The sequence below is a fragment of the Ascaphus truei genome, chromosome 3, assembly GCF_040206685.1.
Source record: "Ascaphus truei isolate aAscTru1 chromosome 3, aAscTru1.hap1, whole genome shotgun sequence".
NCBI classification, from domain to species: Eukaryota; Metazoa; Chordata; class Amphibia; order Anura; family Ascaphidae; genus Ascaphus; species Ascaphus truei.
This window is the reverse complement of record NC_134485.1, coordinates 423,677,075-423,701,535: the sequence shown is the minus strand read 5'-3', so window position 1 is coordinate 423,701,535 and position 24,461 is coordinate 423,677,075. Positions and strand designations below refer to the sequence as shown.

General features: G+C 40.4%; 1 protein-coding gene across 11 annotated transcripts in view; it reads left to right on the top strand.

The window, feature by feature from the left end:
* Positions 1-24,461, top strand: part of LOC142490456 (beta-arrestin-1) — a 338,250-nt gene that overhangs the window by 285,477 nt on the left and 28,312 nt on the right. For all 11 annotated transcript variants that reach the window (XM_075592783.1, XM_075592788.1, XM_075592782.1 and 8 more), the window contains one exon: positions 12,239-12,374. In XM_075592783.1, the coding sequence (XP_075448898.1) occupies positions 12,239-12,374 (136 nt within the window). The remainder of the gene's footprint in view (positions 1-12,238; positions 12,375-24,461) is intronic.

The following is a 24,461-nucleotide window of genomic DNA, read 5'->3' as shown; positions in this document are numbered from 1 at the left end:
TACAATATAACCTTAAAAAAATGAATATATACCAAAAATGCATGTGATTCAATGTCTAATAAGTAAACAGCTAAAAAATGCAAATAAACATAAAAATAATTTTGTAGTGCTGTGAACCTTCCTTTTTCTGCTCAATGCAGATAGTCCTATGGAGACCAAACAATTGTATCCAATGATTGGGGAGTAAATGTTGCACTAGCAGGAAAAACAGACAGCTTCTTTAAAAGGGTACAACGACCTCCCTCTCCACCTGCATAGAAAAAAAATTAAAAAAAGCGCCAAATCCTAATGCATTACTGTGCAAAATCGATATATTTAATTCCCAAAAATCTCAATAAAAATGAACTCACAAACATAGAACAAATATAAGCATGTTATGAGATATACTCATGCTCCTAGGACCAGGAAACACTGCTTCACTGCTGTATTGACTCCGTGACACCACTGGATCAGAATGCTGCCTTCGTTGTTCAATAGCACACGTGGGTACACAGAATCTTACTGAGAATAACGTCCCTGTAACTGATACTGAGGAGGAGGTTTTGTGTGTCCGTCGGGGCACTTAGAAAAACCTATGTGTGTTACACAAACAGAGAGCCGCACCAGCTCGCAGTGCGAGGAAGTCAGGTGCGGTGGCAATCAGACTCTGCGCGTGCACGTCTGAAGACAGCGCCGAAGCGCGCGTTTCGCGAGAGACGCTTTCTCAAGGTGAATAGGTAAGTGGTGTCACGGAGTCAATACAGCAGTGAAGCAGTGTTTCCTGGTCCTAGGAGCATGAGTATATCTCATAACATGCTTATATTTGTTCTATGTTTGTGAGTTAATTTTTATTGAGATTTTTGGGAATTAAATATATCGATTTTACACAGTAATGCACTAGGATTTGGTGCTTTTTTTTCCTATTTTTCTATATATATATATATATATACATATATACATATATACATATATATATATATATATATATATATATATATATATATATATATATATACATACAGTGTTCGACAAATCCATTCACCTACAGGCCCGTGGTGACTGGATTTGACCCCATGGCGACCTCCTCATGGCTGCCCAAGCAGGGCAGGAATGGGGGGCGGGACTAGGTGGCGAGTAGATTTTTTTGGTACGGCGAGTAGATTTTTGGGTGATTTGTCAACCACTGTGTGTGTATATATTATATATATATATATATAGAGGAGAAAGAGAAGAGAGCGCACGCCCCATAGTATAAAACTGTATATTTAATGATGGGAAGGAGGAGGGAGGGGAAAGAATATCACTCACAAGGGTAAGGAAGTTAAAAGCATGTCGTGACGTATTGCGTAATGACGCTCCCTGACGCGTTTTGTCACACTCGGGCGACTTTCTCAAAGGGTGATGGTTTGATCACCCTTTGAGAAAGTCGCCCGAGTGTGACGAAACGCGTCAGGGAGCGTCATTACGCAATACGTCACGTACGGACATTTCGTCATCACGTGTGTGCATGAACAGGCCGGTTCGTGCGTCTAACAGCTTGAGGCCATACAGCTAGGAGATTCTCTGAGGACTCCAACACGATTCCGGTGTACTTCTTCCACGCTCTGAAACATCCTGATGATCACAGATCCTCCATCATCCAGAGACTGACGGACATCAGAGACAAGCAAAGATACCGGATGGTGGTGATATAATCACGACATGCTTTTAACTTCCTTACCCTTGTGAGTGATATTCTTTCCCCTCCCTCCTCCTTCCCATCATTAAATATACAGTTTTATACTATGGGGCGTGCGCTCTCTTCTCTTTCTCCTCTACAGATTCCATAGGATGTGGTTAATCCTCTTGAGAACAGCCGGAGACCCCCTGCACATACGTCATTAATTTCATTGACGAACTATTTCACAAAGGACTGGTTTTTCACTTCATTTTCTTTTCTTTTTTGCACATTAATGTACTGCGTTTATTTTAAGTTATTTTATTGAATATATGTTTATTGTTTTACACGCAGGCACTGACACTAATCATATTGTTATTTGCTATTAACACCATATATAAGAATTTTATCACTATTTATACCCATTGAGGCGCTGCTTTTTCTTGTTTTGTTAGTTCATATATATATATATATATATATATCTCAATTTGGGGAAAAAAAGAAAAAGACTGCGCCTAAATGCAAGGATATAACCAGAAATGTTAAATTGAAAATGATGTTATAATAAATCAATGTGAATACCACTAGTTTAGTTAATAAGGTAATAATGAACACAAATCATGTGTCCATACAATGATCAATAATGTAACTACAATGCTAACTTAATGCAAATATAATTGAACAAAAATAATATATAATTAAAAAAATATAAAGATTAAAAATACAAAAATAGAAAAAATAAAAATCATGAGTGAAAAAAATATTTATATATGTGAAAAATATATATGTGTATATTATTGTCCAAATATATGTATGTATACTATGTGAGTGAATCTAATAAAAAAAATGTATAAGACCTGTGTTGATCTCAAATAAAACAAAGATGCTGGCAGCTTTCTTCTTGGGTGCAACAAACTCCCTTGACGAACCTAAGAAAAAAGAGAAGAAAAAAAGCGCCCGATCTTCATGTGATAATGTCTTCCGCTGGGAATGGATGTCGTCACTCCTCATCAGTGGTGTAACTGGTTTCAAATTCCTCCGTCAAACACAGTCCTGTGGCGTAGGTTCCCTCTAATGAAAGAGTCCCAGTGTACCGGAGCAAAGTTTGGCCTGCTCAAACCTTTTGGCTGCTAATAAAAGTCAAATGAGCACTAAATCATGCGCAATAATACCATCCCTTCGCGTTACCTCAGACTTTCTCTGACTTCTTCAGGTATAAATGACATTAAACTTATACAATGCTTTTTTATATCGTACTCTTGTGAGTTTTGAATTGTCTTCACACTTGTTTTATTAAAAAAAAAATTACGTTATCACACGAAGATCGGGCGCTTTTTTCTTCTCTTTTTATATATATATAAATATATATATATATATATATATATATATATATATATATATATATATATGACAAACAAAAAAGAAAAAAGCAGCGCCTCTATTAAGCTAAATCTATAAAGTTCATAAACCAAATAATATAATTAATGAATAATAATAACTAATATGTACCATATAGTAAAAATTACATATATATAACCAAATCAATCAAACTATAAACCAGAAAACAATATGATAATTGTATACATATAGATATATGACAAAAATAAATAAACAGAGAAACAAAAGGAATAAATGGATAATATAAGAAAAAAAAAAAATGTATAAAAACCAGTCCTCAAAAATAAGTCCAGTAATGGTGTTGGTTCCGGTGTGGAGGGTCTCCGGCAGCTCTCAGTGTGGTCAAACCAAGTCCACAGTGAATCTAGGGGAAAAACAGGAAGAGAGAGCGCACGCCCATAGCGTAAAATAGTATTTTAATGAGGGGAGGGGGAGAGGGGGGATAAAAAATGCACTCACAAGGGTACAATAAAAACAAGCATTGTGTGATATAATCACCACCATCCGGTTCGTGTCTGCAGCGTCAACAAACTCCCTTGACGAACCTAAGAAAAAAGAGAAGAAAAAAAGCGCCCGATCTTCATGTGATAATGTCTTCCGCTGGGAATGGATGTCGTCACTCCTCATTAGTGGTGTAACTGGTTTCAAATTCCTCCGTCAAACACAGTCCTGTGGCGTAGGTTCCCTCTAATGAAAGAGTCCCAGTGTACCGGAGCAAAGTTTGGCCTGCTCAAACCTTTTGGCTGCTAATAAAAGTCAAATGAGCACTAAATCATGCGCAATAATACCATCCCTTCGCGTTTCCTCAGACTTTCTCTGACTTCTTCAGGTATAAATGACATTAAACTTATACAATGCTTTTTTATATCGTACTCTTGTGAGTTTTGAATTGTCTTCACACTTGTTTTATTAAAAAAAAATTTACGTTATCACACGAAGATCGGGCGCTTTTTTCTTCTCTTTTTATATATATATAAATATATATATATATATATATATATATATATATATATATATATATATATATATATATATATATATGCGATATAAAAATAGGAGACCGTATTGTGGAATTTTCTTTGAGCTCTGTTTCATTTCTACCGATCCAATTTCCTAAAGTTAATAATGTAATTAAATCACAGTCATATAACTCCTGCAAGGAAAGGCTTAATATATCAATAGAACTGTTGGCGCTATACAATTGGATCTATGTGGGCTCTAATAGTGCACACTGAAACACTTTTATACACAAGCAAGCAGAGTGAGACTTTCTTAATCATTAAAAGAGAATAATATCTCTGAAGAAGTGTCCAATTAAGACTGAATCTATTGGCTGCACAAATACAGGGCAACATTGGACTAACTGCAGATATGCAACTTTGTATATTATAACACTGCATTTTTATTCAAATAAACCCAGTACAGTATACACAGTATATACAGTAGGTGTCGAGGGTTTACTTAGTTTGTGATGCAAAAATCAGGCAGCATTAGACTGGTTACAGACTCACAACTCTGTGTAAGACAACATTGTGTGTCTTACTAAAACACCCCCCCTTAAATAAATCTCAAAGGGTACAATTGTACCAATACTAATATTTGTGTATATACAGTCATGTGAAAAAGAAAGTACACCCTCTTTGAATTCCATTGTTTAACATATAAGGACATTATAACAATCATCGGTTCCTTAGCAGGTCTAAAAATTAGGTAAATACAACCTCAGATGAACAACAACACATGACATATTACACTGTGTCATGATTTATTTAACAAAAATAAAGCCAAAATGGAGACGCTATGTGTGAAAAACTAAGTACACCCTTACTGCTTCCATAGGAATTAAGATGCTAAGTAGCAGACAGGTGCTGCTAATCAAATACCCTTGATTAATTGATCATCAGCAAGTGTGACCACCTCTATAAAAGCTGAAGTTTTAGCAGTTTGCTGGTCTGTAGCATTCATGTGTGTGTTAACACAATGCCAAGGAGGAAAGACATCAGCAATGATCTTAGAGAAGCAATTGTTGCTGCCCATCAATCTGTAAAGGGGTATAAGGCTATTTCCAAACAATTTAAAGTCCATCATTCTACAGTGAGAAAGATTATTCAAAAGTGGAAAACATTCAAGACAGCTGCCAATCTTCCCAGGGCTGGACATCCCAGCAAATTCACCCCAAGGTCAGACCGTGCAATGCTCAGTGAAATTGCAAAATACCCAAGAGTTACATCTCAGACTCTATAGGCCTCAGTTAGCATATTAAATGTTAAAGTTCATGATAGTACAATTAGAAAAAGACTGAACAAGTATGGTTTGTTTGGAAGGGTTGCCAGGAGAAAGCCTCTTCTCTCTAAAAAGAACATGGCAGCATAGCTGAGGCATGCAAAATTGCATCTGAACAAACCACAAAACTTCTGGAACAATGTCCTTTGGACAGACGAGACCAAAGTGGAGATGTTTGGCCATAATGCACAGCGCCACGCTTGGCAAAAACCAAACACAGCATATCAGCAAAAACACCTCATACCAACTGTCAAGCACAGTCGTGGAGGGGTGATGATTTGGGCTTGTTTTTGCAGCCACAGGACCTGGGAACCTTGCAGTCATTGAGTCGACCATGAACTCCTCTGTATACCAAAGTATTCTAGAGTCAAATGTGAGGCCATTTGTCCGACAGCTAAAGCTTGGCCAAAACTGGGTCATGCAACAGGACAATGATCACAAGCACACCAGCAAATCTACAACAGAATGGCTGAAAAAGAAAAGAATCAAGGTGTTGCAATGGCCCAGTCAAAGTACAGACCTCAACCGGATTGAAATGCTGTGGCGGGACCTTAAGAGAGCTGTGCATAAACAAATGTCCGCAAACCTCAATGAACTGAAGCAACGTTGTAAAGAAGAGTTGGCCAAAATTCCTCCACAGTGATGTGAGAGACTGATAAAGTCATACAGAAAATGATTACTTCAAGTTATTGCTGCTAAAGATGGTTCTACAAGCTATTGAATCATAAGGTGTACTTAGTTTTTCACACATGGCTTATCCATTTTGGCTTTATTTTTGTTAAATAAATCATGACACGTGTAATATGTCACTTGTTGTTGTTCCTTTGGAGGTTGGATTTACCTTATTTAAGACATATATATATATGTATATATATGTATATATGTATATATGTATATATATATATATATATATATGTGTGTGTGTGTGTGTGTGTGTGTATATGTATATATATATAGATATATATAGATATATAGATATATATATAGAGAGAGAAAGAGAGAGAGAGGAGAGAGAGAGAGAGAGAATCTGCAGCACTCACCAAAGAATTTATTTCACACCCTGTGAAACAACATTATTAGAATTGGATTTATTTTTTATATAAGCACCACGATTTGTGCAGGGCTGTGTGGCTTAGACATGACAACATAGACAATTATATTCCAATGCAGGGATTAATGTACTAATAACCAAAGTTAACATTTTGAGATACTAATCCCTTACCGTCTATAAATCCTTTCCTTAATATTTCTAATAGGAGTGCATAGGCAACTTCTGGGAAAGCAGCCACACTACATGGGTTACATTTGCCCTTGTCTGCTGTCCGTTTAACCCTAATTTGTGTGCCCTTTGAGCTTTCTTTATTCACAACACACTCATTCCCAAATATATACCATATTGTAACTATATCCCAGTGACATAGTGGGCAATGGATAGAGCTTTCTGTTGACCTTGCTAATGAATACTGAATGTTATAGGAGCCCCTTGCTGAGTGTAAGCAATCTAGGAGTTTGCTAAATGCCACACTGATGCATGTCAGATCTCTTACATGACTTAATCTTTCCATTTTCTGAAATGTCTGAGAGGTTTGCTTATACCATACTCCACTCTCCGGAAAATCATTTGCAGGGTTGGCACATTTCAAGTAACAACGAAATACTCTTAATGGCTTTACATTACACCAAAGGCTCAGTTTACCATCTTGTGGAAAGGATGATCAAAGCATTGAAATTAGAGATCTCAACTTAAGTATGAATAGCTTGTATGGAGATAGACTTCAACAGTCCCACAATTATTACCGTGTTGTACTGGCAAATGGTCTTCCACTCCTTATTGGAAATAGAACTCAAAGTTAAACATCGTGTTGCCCCACATGTTGATTTTAAATGTCTATAGAAATAAAGAAAAATCTCCACAGTAGGATTTTCTCTGTTGGTATTTCAACATTAGAGGTGGCCTGTTGGAGACCGTAATTTGTCATTTTGCGAGGTCCCCATTTACTCTATGTTCTCCATTGTAGAGGTGCAAGTTGATGATGCTTTATATTTTTACATCACTATTTATTTATTAGTCACTGGTGGGCTCTGGTGCAAGGAAACAAAAAAAGAACGCTACTCCTTGGGCATGCACCTATCGATAATTGGCATTAGCATCTGCTGTGCGATACGTTTTCTGACCAGCAGACTTAGGGAGGATTTGTTCCTGTAAAGTACACCTAGAGTTGCATAGGTTTTGGATGTCAGGGTATCAATGTGCATCCCGAATGTTAAGTGGGAGTCAAACCATATGCCCAGGTATTTAAAACTAGTAACAGGAGTTATGGTGGTGTTAGCTTTGGTTCCGATCTGGAGCTTTAAAAATGTAGTCTTGGTCCCAAATACCATTGTTACAGTCTTGTCAGTGTTTAAAAACAGTTTGTTTTGGGAAATCCAGTTTTCGAGTCTCAAAAAATCAGACTGAAGTATGTGTTCAAGGTCGGAGAGGCTATGGCTGTGTGCATATAGGATTGTGTCATCTGCATACATGTGTTTTAAAGCTTCCTTACAAGCTGTTGGAAGATCATTGAAGAACACTGTGAAGAGTAGGGGCCCCAGAACAGAGCTTTGCAGGACACCACAGGTGATATCCAGGGGGTTGGAGTTAGAGCCTGAGATGGACACATGTTGGGATCTACCTGATAAGTAGGACTGAAACCAGTTTAAAGCGTGCTTGCCTATTCCAGAGCTCTGGAGTTTGTTAAGCAGGATAGCATGATCGACAGTATCAAAAGCCCCTGCAAAATCTAGGAATATTGCACCAGTGAGTTGTCCCCGTTCCATTCCACACTGGATTACATTGCAGACTTTTAGCAGTGTAGTTATGGTGAAGTGTTTGGGGTGGAAGCCAGATTGGAATTGGCTAGGGAAATTTGTCTTGGTATAGTAATCGCTTAATTGGGAGTGGACACATTTTTCCATGACTTTGGATAGTATTGGAAGAAGAGAGATTGGCCTGTAGTTTGAGGCAGTGTTTTTGTCCCCACTTTTGAAGATTGGGAAAACTCTGACAGTTTTCCAGGTCTTGGGGATATGGCCTGCAGACAGGATAGAGTTGACTATGGAAGCAATTGGTTTGGCAATTGCTGGGGCACCAAGTCATAGGAACCTAGATTGTAGTAAGTGAGGTCCACATTGGCTGCTTAGTTTTAATTTGAGGAGCACTTGTGTAATCTCTTCTTCGGATACTGGGCCAAATTGAAAATTGTGGGCAGTGTTTGGAGGGGATGGGGCTATATGGGTACTCCCAGGATGAGATTCATGTTTGCGGTTTGGTTTGCGTTTCGCTAATAAATTAGTAGCACACCCCACAAAGTAATCATTGAATGCATTTGCAATGTCAGTGGGGTTTGTCAGAGTAATATCCCCCTTAGTGATATTACTTGGCTGTTGATGGTTAGAAGGCTTGAATATATTGTTGATAACCTTCCAGAAGTTAGCTGGGTTTGATGTATTCTGGAGGAGATTGTCAGAGTAATATTGTGCTTTTGCATGCCTTGTTTGCCTTGTGCACATGTTCCGCAGGCATCTGTAGTGATTGACATCCTTGGTAGTGCCAGTTACTTTGTAGCTTTTCCACAAGGCATCCCTGAACTGGTAGAGGGCTATAAGGTCAGTTGTAACCCATTGGAAGGTGGGCACCCCGTACCCTTATTCTGCATAGTGTAGCATGGGTATCACAGAGTTTTAAGAACTGGGATTGGAAATAGTTGAGCGCAGAATCAGGGTCGGGAATTAAATCGATTCTGTGCCATGGGCAGTTGGTAAGGTCAGCCAGAAACTGTTGTGGGTTAAAGTTTCTAAATGTTCCAGTGAGGAGAATTTTAGGGCTTGATTGGGGCGGTTTAATTTTCCTTACACAGTACACTATTGCATGGTCACTGGAAATGTCAGGAAGGATGTCAGAGGAATTGATTCTGCTGGGATTTGAGGAGAGAATCCAGTCTAGCAAGGAATGGTTGTGCGATTTCAGGTTTGTCCGTGCCGGTTGGGAAATGAGTTGCGAAAGGTTAAGCGATTTGATTTGTATCTGGATTTTTTGGGTTTTAGGGTCAAGCCAATTGAAATTGAAATCCCCAAGAACTAGCAGCTCACTTTTCTCATTCAGAGAGGAAATGGAGCCAAGAAACTGGGTGATATCAGTTAGGGATTGTAGAGGGGCTTTAGGGGGGTGGTAGATGCCAGCAAGCAAGATGGGCTTAGAAAAGGGGAGGCAGATTCTGCCAACTAGGATTTCAAAAGAGGGTGGGCTTGGGGGGGGGGGGCAATTTACAGTGTAAATTGTAAGGTGTCTGCAATATAAAAGAACACCCCTCAACCTCTCTTTGATCTATCTCTCCAAGAAATGGAGTATCCCTGAATGGCGATATTTGCATCGGGAGATTTAGGGGTTAGCCATGTTTCTGTGAGAACGATGGCTTTTGGTTTATGCATAAGGCACCATGCTCTTAGGTCATCTAGTTTGGGCAGTAGGCTCTGGATATTTATATGGGCGACAGATAGTCCTTTTTGGAATTTGAAGAGGGTATTCTCAGCGGTATGGGACAGAGTTGAAATGGGAGGGCCTGGGTTAGGTTCAATATCACCTGCTAAAGAGAGTAATAGTATGAGTAGAAATTTGAGTAGTTGTTTACAAGTTGTACATTTTTGGTGTTTGCCATTAGAGTGAGCAGTGGTTGGTGTGCTGGTTTTTAGAGTTCTCCACCAACATTCAGTAGATAGTGCAAGGCTTTTGAATTGTCCAGGGTGTATGGTGATATTGGGTATAGGCCAGGAGGGAGGAGTTTGTAGTGGATAGAGGGAGTAACATTTCCATGAGGCCACGATAAAGAACTAAGTTGAGGTATATACCAGGTTCATTATGCCAGATGTAGGTAATGTTGCATGGAGCTGTTGTGAGCCAAGTGTGTGCAGACTAAACAGCAGGGGTGTGCCTTTTCATTGTCAAATGTTTTGCTGTATTGCAATGCTATGGTCTATTCAGGGTTTGCAATGGGCTGTATGGGTTTGGGAGGTAGTTGTGTGCAGTCAGTATTAGGAGAGGCTGCAGTAAAATAAGGTGTAAAGGGGGGCTTAAATGGTGCAGGCTAACAAGCATGGGGCCATAGTGTGGTAGAAGCTCACCATTTGTTGCCTTGTGTAGAAGAGTTTGCAGTAGGTCCAGTCTCCAGTTACCTCTAGTGAACTATAGTCTAACTATATATTCTCACTTAAAATGATCACTTTAAATGCATCACTCGTAAGATGCCAATGCTACCCAGCCAACGCGTCCCTTAAACTGATGCTACATTTATACATCTAAGCAGTCAGATGACCCTCCCCACAATAAATCTGCCTGTTAGACAATTAGCAGCACACCATAAAAAAAATTACACCTTTTGATATTCAAACATACCAAGATCAAAAATTAAGGCATGGGGGGTAATTCTTTTAAGACAGTGGGTTGCAGATCAATCAGTGGGTTAAAAATATACATGTGAAGAGACAATGCAATTAGATTCATGTCACATCAGCTCAGGTTAATGCAGCATTATACTGTAGCTGCAGTTTCCTTGGGGCAAACTGCTACCTGAATGTGGCTACTGTACATCTGCACATTGAGACCCTGATACATGGGCCACTGAGACATTTTGACCCACATTTTAACTTGGCGTTGGTAGAGTGTTTGCTAATTCATGTAAGTCTGTTTTTAGTGAGATGAAAATCATACTGTACATTTAAAAAATTTTTTTAACAAAAGGGATAGAAAGGAGCTAACTAACAAAAAACAATGTTTTACCCCAGATTCACTAAGCTGTGCTCGGGGTAACGCTGGAAAATTCCACAATTGTATGTTGATAAACTCCTACGTTTGATGGCATCGCCAACTTGCGGTCCCAGTAGATATGTTGGTCGTGAAAAGTTGGAGATGTGATTTAAGTTGTAAGAGCACTCAAAGATGCACAAAACTATCAATAATTCACAAAAAGCAATTATCCCAAAGTCATAAAAATGAATACAAAATGAAGCATTATCACAGAAAACCACTTATACAAAAAACTAAATTAACTCAATAAAAATACCAGTAATACCTCTAACTATGCACCAAAGGATGAGTATGTTGAAGGCGATGGATTTCTGAAATAGTTCTCCATTAGTTTAACAATGGTACAAAGGGTATTAGGGTGCTCATGACATTAGATCTTATTCAGTTCCATTAGTTTAAGTTTAAGTCATCGGGTAAAAAACAAACAAAAAACTGATAAGTGTAATTGGCTTTATTTTATATTATTGGTTATGAAGTATGTGACCAACATAGTCCTCGACACGCATTAAGCTACCTTGCAGTCACATATAAAACATGTATGTAAAGTATTCTTTAAAAAAAAAGTACTTAAATATGGTTCTTCACTTTGTTTTTGCCGGGGGATACCACAGAATCCCAGCCACAGCTTCCCCTGGCAGTGTGGAATCCTTGCTGTGGGTTGGTCCGTTTTGGAAGTAATGGACCAACCCACATCAATGTGGGGGAAGCCATGAAGCCACAGCTCTTTACTTGGTAAGCTACGGCTTCAGTAAGGTAAGACAGCCGACATCTCTACATACAGTAATACTTTCACTCTCATGCGTATAACACTGTAGCTCTGCTTTAATTAAATCGCACCAATGTGCTGTATCGGCTTATGGATGTAATTGGAAAGCATTATGAATTCGCAGAACCCATGAAATGTATCTTTGCATTAACTATGTTTAATGATGTTGTCTTATTATCTTCTCCATTCAACACAAAGCTATCCTGAATGGAATATAGCATGTGTTTGCAGATCAGTCAGGATTCCCAGCTATTTCCAAATATGTGCATGCAAATGTCATTTGTTTCACTATAGTTCGTTAAAAATTGTCTTACAGAAATTCAGTGCGTTTAGTAATCAGAAAAGTTCAATATGCCCCTGAGAGACCTGGCCCACAGCCAATGGCTGAGACTACAAGGCAGTTCCTCATGTCTGACAAGCCATTACATCTGGAAGCGTCACTGGATAAAGAGGTAATTTTATTACATCTACACTGTACATTCAAATGACTCTCATTATGCTTTTGAGGACATCGCACCTCCTTCACTTTTGATCTACTGTACATATAATGCTGTAATGCACATTCTTCAACTCTTCAGTTTAGGGTATCACCACTGATTGTAACTCTTGTTCATTATGAGACTTGATCACTTACTGTAGCACCTTATCTAACATAGGGGCTTACTCTAGTAGCTTCGATAAAATCACTGCTATATTGAACGTTTTGGTATGACCTGCCTAACGGTCTGACGTTTTGTGTTATCACGGTATTCAGAAAGAGTCATCGCAAGTCAAATATAGTTACTGTAGGTAGGAAAATGCCAATACCGCTCGGGATAGCAGTGCCTTTAGCTCTGTCTTTTTCTAAGTTCTGCCCCTGCGATCTGTCTGTAAGAGCTGCACAGAGAGAGCTTCATCTCCCTGCACAGCTCTTACAGGCGATCTCCCTGCACAGAGAGAGCTGCGTCTCCCTGCACATCTCTTACAGGCAATCTCCCTGCACAGAGAGAGCTGCATCTCCCTGCACATCTCTTACAGGCGATCTCTCCGCACAGAGAGAGCTTCATCTCCCTGCACAGCTCTTACAGGTGATCTCCCCGCACAGAGAGAGCTTCATCTCCCTGCACAGCTCTTACAGGCGATCTCCCTGCACAGAGAGCTTCATCTCCCTGCACAGCTCTTACAGGCGATCTCCCCGCACAGAGAGCTTCATGTCCCTGCACAGCTCTTACAGGCAATCTCCCATGGACAGAGAGAGCTGCGTCTCCCTGCACATCTCTTACAGGCAATCTCCCATGCACAGAGAGAGCTGCGTCTCCCTGCACAGGTGATCTCCCTGCACAGAGAGAGCCGCATCTCCCTGCACAGCTCTTACAGGCGATCTCCCTGCACAGAGAGAGCTGCATCTCCCTGCACAGCTTTACAGGCGATCTCCCCGCACAGAGAGAGCTTCATCTCCCTGCACAGCTCTTACAGGCAATCTCCCTACATCTCCCTGCACAGAGAGAGCTTCATCTCCCTGCAAGCTCTTACAGGCGATCTCCCCGCACAGAGAGAGCTTCATCTCCCTGCACAGCTCTTACCGGCGATCACACTGCTTTTATTTTATTAACATCGGATTGAAGCAGGGGGTCTCCGTAGTTGAACCGCATTAATTTCAGCCTCAGGGACTCCCTGCTTCCTGAGTTACAGGTCCCGTTATGGGGTGCCGGTATCTCCGCAAAGTTTAAATGTCCCTGCCAAGTAATTCAGGAAATTTAAACAATGCAGCGAGATACCAACACCCCATACCAGGGGCCTGTAACTCAGGAAGCAGGGCGTCCCCGGGGCTGAAATGAATGCGATCCGGAGACCCCCCCGCTACAATACTCTGTTATTAAAATAAAAACAGCTTCATTACCTTAGCGGCTAAGGATGTGACGTCATCTCCAATCTTTACGTCACATCCTTAAAAGCACGTGGCTATATCACATAGTATTACAGCCAATGGGATTGAAGACAATCCCATTGGTTGCTGTACCATGTGATAGGTCACATTAGTACAAAGGGATGTGACATCATCCCTTAAAGTGAATGGCAATTCAGGATATGTAGAAGGAAAGGAGCACAGCTTCCGCATCAGTGGATCAAAAATAGATAGGGCAACTCCAGATGTAGTAACATTGTGTTTATTGCACAATCAGCTTAGCAATGAAGGTGTAGGAAACACACCAACATGTTTCATCCAACAGGACTTTATCAAGGGGGATGAAACATGTTGGTGTGTTTCCTACACCTTCATTGCTAAGTTGATTGTGCAATAAACACAATTTTATTACATCTGGCGTTGCCCTATCTATTTTTGATCTACTGATGCGGATGCTGTGCTCCTTCCCTTCTACATATCCTGATCTCTACCATTCAGGATTGCACACTGCAGAGTTTTTCCCTGTCTGGATTTCACTGTCAGGTAAAAGGAACAGCCCCTCTGTGTTTACCTTTTCAGTGCCTGTTGTTTTATTGATCTAAACCCTATGGGTAGGTAATCACTTACCAGGTGACCAATCTCTGTGGTAGCCAGGTGGGCACCACTAGGTCCCTTAATCTCCCCTGGGTGATTTCTGTTATTATACAGTTAAAGGACATTGGGACTATACTCTGAATATATTGTTCATATACAATAGAGCACTTACTGGTGAAGCACCATCTACCAAATCACCAATGAACGGCAATTCAAAATGGTACTAACTGCTAAGGCAATGAAGGGGTTAACTCCACCCACAACCCACTCGCAAAGCCTAAACACCCACCAAGGGCCAAATACCACCTTCACCCACCCCCGCTACCCAAAATAAAGATGGCACTGGTAGTTAACCCCTCCATTGCCTTAGCAGTTAGCCGCTATGGTAATGAAGTTGCCTGTAAATGCATTTTTATTGCATGGGATTCATGCCGGGGGCCTCCGGTGCAGATATTAATGGGTATCAGCTCCGGAGACTCCCGGCATTAATCCGATGCAGGAAACATGCATTTTTTTTTTCTAAGTCCTGTCTTGCCGCTTCTCAGCAGCTCCTCCCCAGCCTGACGCCAACTATTCCTGGCGTGAGGATTTTGGGAGAAACTCGCCATTCTACAGCCGCGATTATCCTTGATAAACTAAATTGAGGCTACTAGAATTGCACGCATTTCAGAACCTGCCGATGATTGGGTTATCAACAGCCACCCGGCGATTTTTTTTTTGACGGCTGAAAATTTGGGCGATTTATGCCTTTATCACCCAGTTATTGATGCTTACTGAATAGCAGTAGGCATTTTGGCTGATAAGTGCTCGATAAGTGGCTTATCCAGGCTTATAGAATAGGCCCCTAAGTGTCTTCGATGTCACTGCCATCCGCTATCACGTGACCGTAGTGGTGTGGCACCTGAGGAGCGTGCACCCCACGCAGTTCGATCACGGCAGACATTGTCCCCTGTGCCGTTGACTTTGACTGCGGCCCCCGGGGACAGTAAGTCTTGCAACATCTGTAGGGTATCCTATACTTTATCCAGGAAACAGATTTGGGCTGATTCGTCCGTCTCTATTTATAAGGTGATTTCCTTAACTACGTTTTACCAGCATGGTTCCAGTTCCACATTTATTTTAATTCACATTACTGTATAAATTATTTATAAAATATTTTACCAGGAAGTAATACATTGAGAGTTACCTCTCGTTTTCAAGTATGTCCTGGGCACAGAGTTAAGACAAATAATACATGGTTACAAATACAGTTGTATAAATGAACAGGGTATACATTATATACAAGACATTGCATGCACAGTGTGACAAACGCCCCTCTTTTGTAGCGCTGACGTCTGTCTGGGTTCTTCCCGACACAGTCTTCTAGGGTTAATTATACAAAAACAGGATCATGCAAAGTATTACGTTGCTTAACTCAGGCTTCTGCCTGCTTTATTTTCATCCAAGTAAGGGACTGCAGCTTTAACATGTGTAGGCAAGAGGCACTCAGATATTAACATTCAGCGATTTACTCATGTCAGTGTTATAGTATTTCCCACACTGTTATTTCAAGAACCAAAAACCAAATCATATAAACAAAATCCTATCCCATTCAGGGATCTAACTACACAGCAGAATCAACCTCTCTAACTGCTGCTGGGCCAACTAACCTGGTTCCCCAGTTTAAAACAATGCCCCCTCATTTAGGGTCACTAGATAAAGCATACAGTCTTTTAGATACGGCAATAAACATGTGTTTGTCTTATCTGTTCGTGGTGGGAACTCGGTCCCAAGTGTCCAGGCAAATCATCTGGTACTGTGGTACTTGAAGGGGCCGTCCACCCCGAACTGGATACAGGGGAGCAGCGAAACCCCCAGTCTCCAGGCTCTAAGAAGAGAGACTGAAATGCAAACCTCTCTGCTCTAAATACCTGTGCTAGTGATTAGGAGAGCAGATGAGGGAGAACTATACACATGTGTGGTCTGGATTTTCCATCCACCAGCCTGAGTTAATGTGAAGCTGTGGAACGGATCATTTTGCACAATTCATGCACTTTCTAACCTAAAACGGGGCAGAAAGCTGCATAACATCTTTGGACTATGTCACAACAGTTAAAGAAAATATATATTATGGGCGTATGCAACAGATACAGACCAGATTAAAATGTGAGACAACCTTAGATTTAAAAGAATTTAAACTGGTGGTGGCTGTGAGAGTCTCTGGTAGGTTGTTCCAGTTTTGGGATGCACGGTTAGAGAAGGAGGAGCGGCCGGATACTTTGTTGAACCTTGGGACCATGAACAGTCCTTTGGAGTCTAATCTCAGATGATAAGTGCTGCATGTGATAGGGGTGAGGAGCTTGTTCAGATAGATGGATAACTTGCTCAGAAAGAATTTGAAGGCAAGAAAGGAAAGGTGAACTTTGCGTCTAGACTCAAGTGATGACCAATCTAGTTCTTTGAGCATTTCTCAGTGATGTGTGTTGTAGTTGCATTGGAGAACAAAACGACAAATTGAATTGTAGAGGGTGTCAAGTTTGCTAAGGTGGGTTTGAGGTGCCGAGCCACATACTATGTCTCCATAGTCAATAATTGGCATTAGCATCTTCTGTGCGATACGCTTTCTGACCAGGAGACTTAGGGAGGATTTGTTCCTGTAAAGTACCCCTAGTTTGGCATAGGTCTTTGTTGTCAGGGTATCAATGTGCATCCCGAATGTTAAGTGGGAGTCAAACCATAAGCCCAGGTATTTAAAACTAGTGACCGGGGTTAGGGTGGTGTTAGCGTTGGTTCTAATCTGGAGCTCAGTCGCTGGAAGCTTTAAAAATGTAGTCTTGGTCCCAAATACCATTGTTACAGTCTTGTCAGTGTTTAAAAACAGTTTGTTTTGGGAAATCCAATTTTTGAGTCTCAAAAAGTCAGATTGAAGTATGTGTTCAAGGTCGGAGAGGCTATGGCTGTGTGCATATAGGATTGTGTCATCTGCATACATGTGTATTGAGGCTTCCTTACAAGCTGTGGGAAGATCATTGATGAACACTGAGAAGAGTAGGGGCCCCAGAACAGAGCCTTGCGGGACACCACAGGTGATATCCAGGGGGTTGGAGTTAGAGCCTGAGATGGACACATGTTGGGATCTACCTGATAGGTAGAACTGAAACCAGTTTAAAGCATGCTTCCCTATTCCAGAGCTCTGGAGTTTGTTGAGCAGGATAGCATGATCAACAGTATCAAAAGCCTTTGCAAAAGCTAGGAATATTGCAGCAGTTTGTTGTCCCCGTTCCATTCCACACTGGATTTCATTGCAGACTTTTAGCACTTTAATTCCTGTATATAATGCACTGCTCCAGCGTTTTGAGTTGCCATGGCTACTGGGCTTTGTGCACTGGTTAGCCTAGGCAACAACACATCACATGGGGGGGGGGGGTGATTGTGCGGTCTAATGACATTGGTACACGGAAGTAATGGGTGTTAAATGCGAATAGAGTCTTCCCCCTCCTCCAAGAAGCCTCTACAAGCTGGCAATGGCGATTCAAAATGGAACTACATCTGCTATTTAAATGTTGTTTAGTCTTGATGTATTAACACTGGGGGTGATCTGATGAAATGCTATTGCTCTGTTTTTTCTTGTCCTCCACAAAGCTCTAAGTGAATGATTTTCCTAGCATAAATTGTGTGTGATTTCCTTATGTGCTACGTACAAACTCCCTGGTTCATATATATCTAAGGGTAGTGCGGGCAGGACTATCCTGTATGTTTCCAGCACCTAATGCTTATTATTATTATTATTATTATTATTATTATTATTATTATTATTATTATTATTATTATTTGATAGACTTTGAGTGCAGTGTATACCCATTACTCATGTGGAAATGCTTTACAACCCAAACACTAGTGAAAGTGCCCACCCTTAATCAATGTCTTGCATTTTAACAATGTTAACTCCTTCAGTGCCATATGGGCATACAGCAAGTCTTTATGATTTACGCTGTATGTTGTCCCTGAGGCCTCCGCAATCAGCACGTAGGATATTGCTTTATCTGCAGCTTCAATCTGTTTTCCAAGTGCGCTTTTCCTCTTTGGTATCATCACAAAAATGTCCTCTCCCTCTTGCCAATGTTATTCCTTCACTGCCAGAGGCGCCTGTAATGCATTGCAGCTCTCTAGTGGCTGTGAAGGGCTTAATATACGCTTTGCTTTTTATATATTAGAAAATAGCGACGGCAAAGATAATTGACTCCATATTTATTGCTAAACAAAAATGCCGGGTTCTGGTGAGTCATGTAACTACACAATTCTGCGTTGGGGATCTGCAACATTGTGTTTTTCAGTGTTTTATGATGTTCTAAAATAGAGCAATCAAACACATCATCTGTCTGGGAGGACAGGATGTACTTTGCAGTAACACATTTGATTTGACTCAGATTTTATTGGAGATGGATGGAATAGGATTTAGGTGTCGCTGTGCTACTTTGCGATAGACTTCCAGCACTACAGTATATATTCCTACCAGTTCAGGAACACATTGAGAATTTGATTAGCAGACAGAGTTCAGCAGTTTTACATTTCCTCACAAGTTTATATTGCTGTTTTTATTTTTTATTGTATTTATTTTTTTTAATTCTCAAATGGTATGACGTGCTAGATTATAACTAGAATTCACAGGAATACATGATCTTGATTTAAAGCAGTAAACATCCCTAACCATTTTTTTTGCATCTTACCAGAACCGTACACAGATGCCACAGTATTAGACCAGGAGGCACCTCGATTGAGAAGATATTTAACTTGTTTGTTTCCCAGGTCATTAAGTTACTGAATGACGTAAATGTAATTATAACATCAAGGGTTCTCTTAACGACTCTTACTGATTTTCTGTGTCTCACTGATTTGGAGCCAGTAAGTAATTTCTTTCAAAAGCAGTCTCATGGACTACATTTGATTCTCATTGAAATCAGAATTATCCATCATTATAACGTTCTTTTTCGGTGTAGAACACCCAAAAACTCACTGATTTTATTCACTGGAGGTGGACATCTGTTTTTTTTTATTGATTGGCCTTTTTCGCTGGCAGCAACTATTTTTATTGTGCAAACATAAATCAACTAGCGAAGTTAAATATTTTCTGCGTCCATGGTGGTAAGATCAGATTCACAGTAGAGATGTGTGGAACTCATGTGTGCAAATCGCAGGCGGTTTCTAATGAGGCAAAACGTGCCCTTTTTCAGCCGTTAAAACCACGGCTGAGTCCTAGTTTGCAAGTCATTCGCTATATTTGTTTAATGCAGAGGCTATAAATACTGCACACATCATAGGCTTGTGCGTTTGGGAGGGACCGTGGGCCAGGAAAGGGAGTGTTTTACACATACTGTAGAAGATGGTGATCTGGCGATGAATCACACTCTGTGAATTGTAATACATGCATTGGTTGCATCAGCACACTCCCTAAAAAACATTACTTTTTGGGGAGCTGATCTCCTGTCTGCAACAGCTAATTCTCGCAGAAGGAGGCTTTGCAGCGCAATGACCGAGGAAACAAGCTGCCAGCCGACACAGCGAAAAAGAAAGCGTTAACTTAACAGAGGAATTTTTTAAATAAATAAAAAATTACATTCGTTCCTTTCTTCTTCTTCAGGGTTTTAGGAGCTTATTCTGTAAGGTGTTATAGCGCAGTTGATGTGCTACCGCATTAAATGTCCCATTGACTTTAATGGGGCTTTTCATGTGAAAGCATGTCAACAGCACTTATTCCACATTACAGAATATGCCTCATAGTCTATTCTCAAGCATATCAAGCATTGCACTGTGTATCAAAAGAGTGGCAATTGTAGCTACAGTATGGCTCCAGAAACTGTATGTTGCAAATGCTAAATTGTAGTGTAACCCTGCAGTGTAGTCTAATCTTATAGTGTAGTCTAATCTTATAGTGTAGTCTTATTAGCTCCTGGTCCCGAGGCGCCTTATTAAGAAGGGGTCTTAAATTAAGAACAGTCATTAATCCAACTCAAAATTGGATGCTAATATGAGACAGTTTGCACTGCAAACCCATAGTTGTGCAGTAAACTGTGCAGTAAATCAACCCCTGTGTGTGCAAGCAGACAAGCATACCAGAATAAAGTAAAGACAGGATGAGAAATGTAATAAAAATAATCAAGAGGGGTAAACAGATGAATCATTAAGAAGATCAAGTGTAAAGAAGCATACATTGATATTATGAAGAACATTTACGAGGATGTCACATCAACCATTAGATTACATGAAGATGCATGCAAGATAAGGAACAGAAAGGGAGTGTGGCAGGGAGACGACATGCCACCAACGCATTTCATAGATACTCTTGAAGAATTTTTCAAGACATTGCATTGGGGAGAAAAAGCAATCAAAATCAATGGTGAATACTTGAGTCACCTACAATTAGCAGATTAAATTGTTATTTTTCCCACAAATCCAGAAGACCTCCAGCACCAAATGGGAAAACTCACCATAGCAAGTATGAAATTGGGCCTCCATATGAATTTCAGCATGACCAAACTGATCAAGGAATATGTCAACTCTGCAAAGATTTCTCTCAGATTTAATATAAAATCGAATGGCAGATTTCACACAGTGAGAAAGGAATCTGCCTGAATTGTTAATTTCCCAAATCACCTTTTGATATCTGTGTGCGAATTGGATTTTGATTAATTCGCCCATATTTATTCCTTGTATCCTTTCTAATGGATGAGGCTACCTATGGCATTTCTCCACTGTCCTGGATTTTCTCTACTTCTTACCCAAGTTCCTTTGGGATTTAAGCAGTATTGACAGTAAAGAACAAAGTGCGCGCTGTCCCAAAAGAGTTCCCTTTATTTCCAAGATTTGGTGATTATCCATGTTCTGCTCCTATTCTCCCGTGATCAGCGGTGTTAGACCGGAACATATGCAACCAAAAAGGGTGGTGATGAAGTGTCATATGACGCGAAACGCATAGAGGTGAAGTCATCACGTAGCTACGAGACGCCGTAATAACGGACGCCCTGACCATCATCCCCTTGCTCCCACGAGGACGCGAACTCCAGCCATATCCACAGCTTTTAACATCTTGCAGTGAGAACCGGATCGTATTCCAACTTAAATCCGTGTTGTGGACTTGTGGGACTTTATCATCTGTTCCTCGTAGCAGTTGATGATGGGATCTACATGATCCTATTTTATTATCTAAGTGTCATTGAGTCTTTTTTAGAAAGTTTTTAATGAATTAAGACTTATTGTGTTTTTCTCTTTTTGCACCCTTTTTGTTGTAAAGATTTAAGTAGTTATTCCATCTTTCCGTGGGGACTTCCCATTTTTTATACGTGTTGCTGCTTCTTCTGGAAGGACTCATGGTTCATCAGTGATGATTTCTTGCTTGGTTATGTCCTGTATTATCCGTGTTCTTCTACAATTTCTTGTAGAAGTCATCAACTCTCTTTACAATAAGTGCACCGTCTTTTATTGTTGACACATCGTCATGTTTGAGTGCAATCATTTGCTTCTTCCCAATCATGTCGTTGCTTCATCTTTAAAAACTTTTGTTTTATTTAATTGTCTTCTTCACCATATCACAGTTCCATTTTCCTACGTCCTTAGTTATACCTCTGCAGGTCGTCTGTTTTCAATTGTTGTTGTTGTATCTTGGGATTGCTTACATTTGTGTTGTTTCCTCAGTAACAGCTTTGTCTCATCTGTTATTTTCTTATTCCATTTTTTGTTAGTGATTTTTCCAGTTTTCTCTGCAATTTCAACTGTAATATTCATACGCTTTTCATAATTATTTGTGAAATTATCCCTGTGCATCTCAAGCAAGATGAGATCTAGTTGGAATTCTCTGTTTTTATTTGTTTTGGTCTTTTTAATAAGTTTTTTTTATTTCCTCTTTCATATTGCGATATTATTTGCAGTAAACCAACCAGTGATTAAGTTTTGTGGCAAAATGGTTATAGATGGTCTTCAATTATGTTTTTCTTAGCTGTGAATTCATGATATAGAGACTTTTTGACATACTAAAAATGTGTGTATGCATATTCATTCCTGCCGCCGTAACCATACTTAATAATCCTTCATCTTCTGCTGGGCACCAATCTTTGCATTGAAATCTCCCATAATAATAATCTTGAGTTGCAAATTCCATTGTTGTGAGTTAAACTTTTGTTGATTTCATGGCAGATGTCTTCCACTTCATTGTCTGTGTCACTTGTTGTTGGGGCATACACTGCGTTAGTTTGGGGCTTGTATCTTTCAATTGAAGGATGATTCCGGGTGCCCTTTCTGATTAATGTACATGCTCCACTATGTATAGATAGAGTTACGTCTGCAGCCAACCTCCTCCCACCCATTCCCTCTTTCTCTCTACCCTGGCTGGCTGAGTCGGTCCCCTACTCCCTCACCCTTTCCTGGGCAGCCCTTCCCTATTCTGCCTCAGTTGGAAGCAGAAATTGGCTTGCACTACAAGGATTTTTTTTTGGCAGGGTGGCGCAAGGAAAGACTGCTCAAGGATGGTATTGAATGAAGATGCACAAACTGTTCCCCTTTGTTCACGGATCTGGCAAAATGTACTGTACTGTCAAACTTCTAAAAATCTACTTTATTCGTTAAAGTTCACCAAGTAATAAAATACTGAAATAAAAAGAAAGTAAAAAAAGAAAAAAAAAACAGTTCACCAAGTTAAGGATGTTCACAGCCTAACATATGGATTTTGCTGTTTGGGAGAAGGGGAGTGGAGGAAAGAGAGTGCGAGAAAGAGATACCTAAGAAACATGCTAATTTAAATATGCAAATAAGCTAATTTAATCACGCAAGTCTTGTTATTTTCCATATATTTCAGATGTGTTCATAGGTATCTCTCCACATATTTTATACGTGTGTTTTGTGAGGCATATAATTCAATGGGTACCACACTCAATTACAAATGTTTGTAAACGTTTGAAAAACATAGGTCAAGCGAATGTGGACACGTTTGTACATCTCTACCACTGACGTATATACAAAGAATCTTCTATTTAGTAACAGCAATAACTTCTCCTGTTAGGGGGGCTTCCAGGTTCAGATCTGTGAAAAGGGGACTTGACTTGGGATGTTGGAAAGAGTGAGCAAAGACTCACGTCCAGTCTGGGGTTTGTGAATTGACCCTATGGCGAGGGATCACAGGCCTCTCCCTTCAGGTTCCCACTGTGCTTACTGGTCTCATAAATCCCCGTGCTTCCTATAGGTGAGCGTGGGTGCATGCGTACATGTGTACATAGATAGACAGAGAGAAATCCATGCTGCCAGACAAGCAGGGCAGATGCTGTATGATCAGGTGAAGCTTTTATTCCATTCTATTTTGAGATGTATTTTAATTTTAATGTCGTGCCTGTGTTTGGCCATTCTTGTCAATCTGAATGTCATTAAGCCTGTAATTTGCTGGGACACTTTAATGCACCTACTGTATTTCAGAACAGTAACTCCCCTCTCAAACAATCTAGGCATCGTCCAGGGTGGCGCTGAGCGGGCGGGTGCGCTCACGCTGGCCGCGATGAAACACACTGCGGCAATGTGTGTGGCCAGCGTGAGCAAGCGCCTGCGCCAGCTCGGCACTCAGAGCAAGCAAATTTGAATTTACCGCTCGCAAGTGCATCACGTGAGCGGTTCGCCAATGAGGGCGAACCAACTCCGTGACATCGTTGCCACGCCCCCTGGCGAGCGCGCGCCTAGCTGGCAACGAGCAAGTCTCAGCGCACGAGCGCCAGCGCGCCCGTTCCCTTCCTGGCCGAGGCCCTACACACCACCTATTTCTATATATATTATGTATTTATTTTCATAATGTGCATGAATGAAGAAATGTGGAATGACTCAACATATATGATCCCATTCTCCATTCCATTTGACCTTGGACACGTCCCTCTATCTCCACGTGCTTGACTGATAAAATAGAAACATGTTTGGATCTTTAGTAATTGATAACTATATTCCTTGGAATATTGGTAAAAGAATCTCCAAATTAGTCCTGGTCACTGCCAGAGCCTGGAAAACATTGTTTTGCAATGAATTACAGATACCCCCCTGACCGTGAAACAGTTAA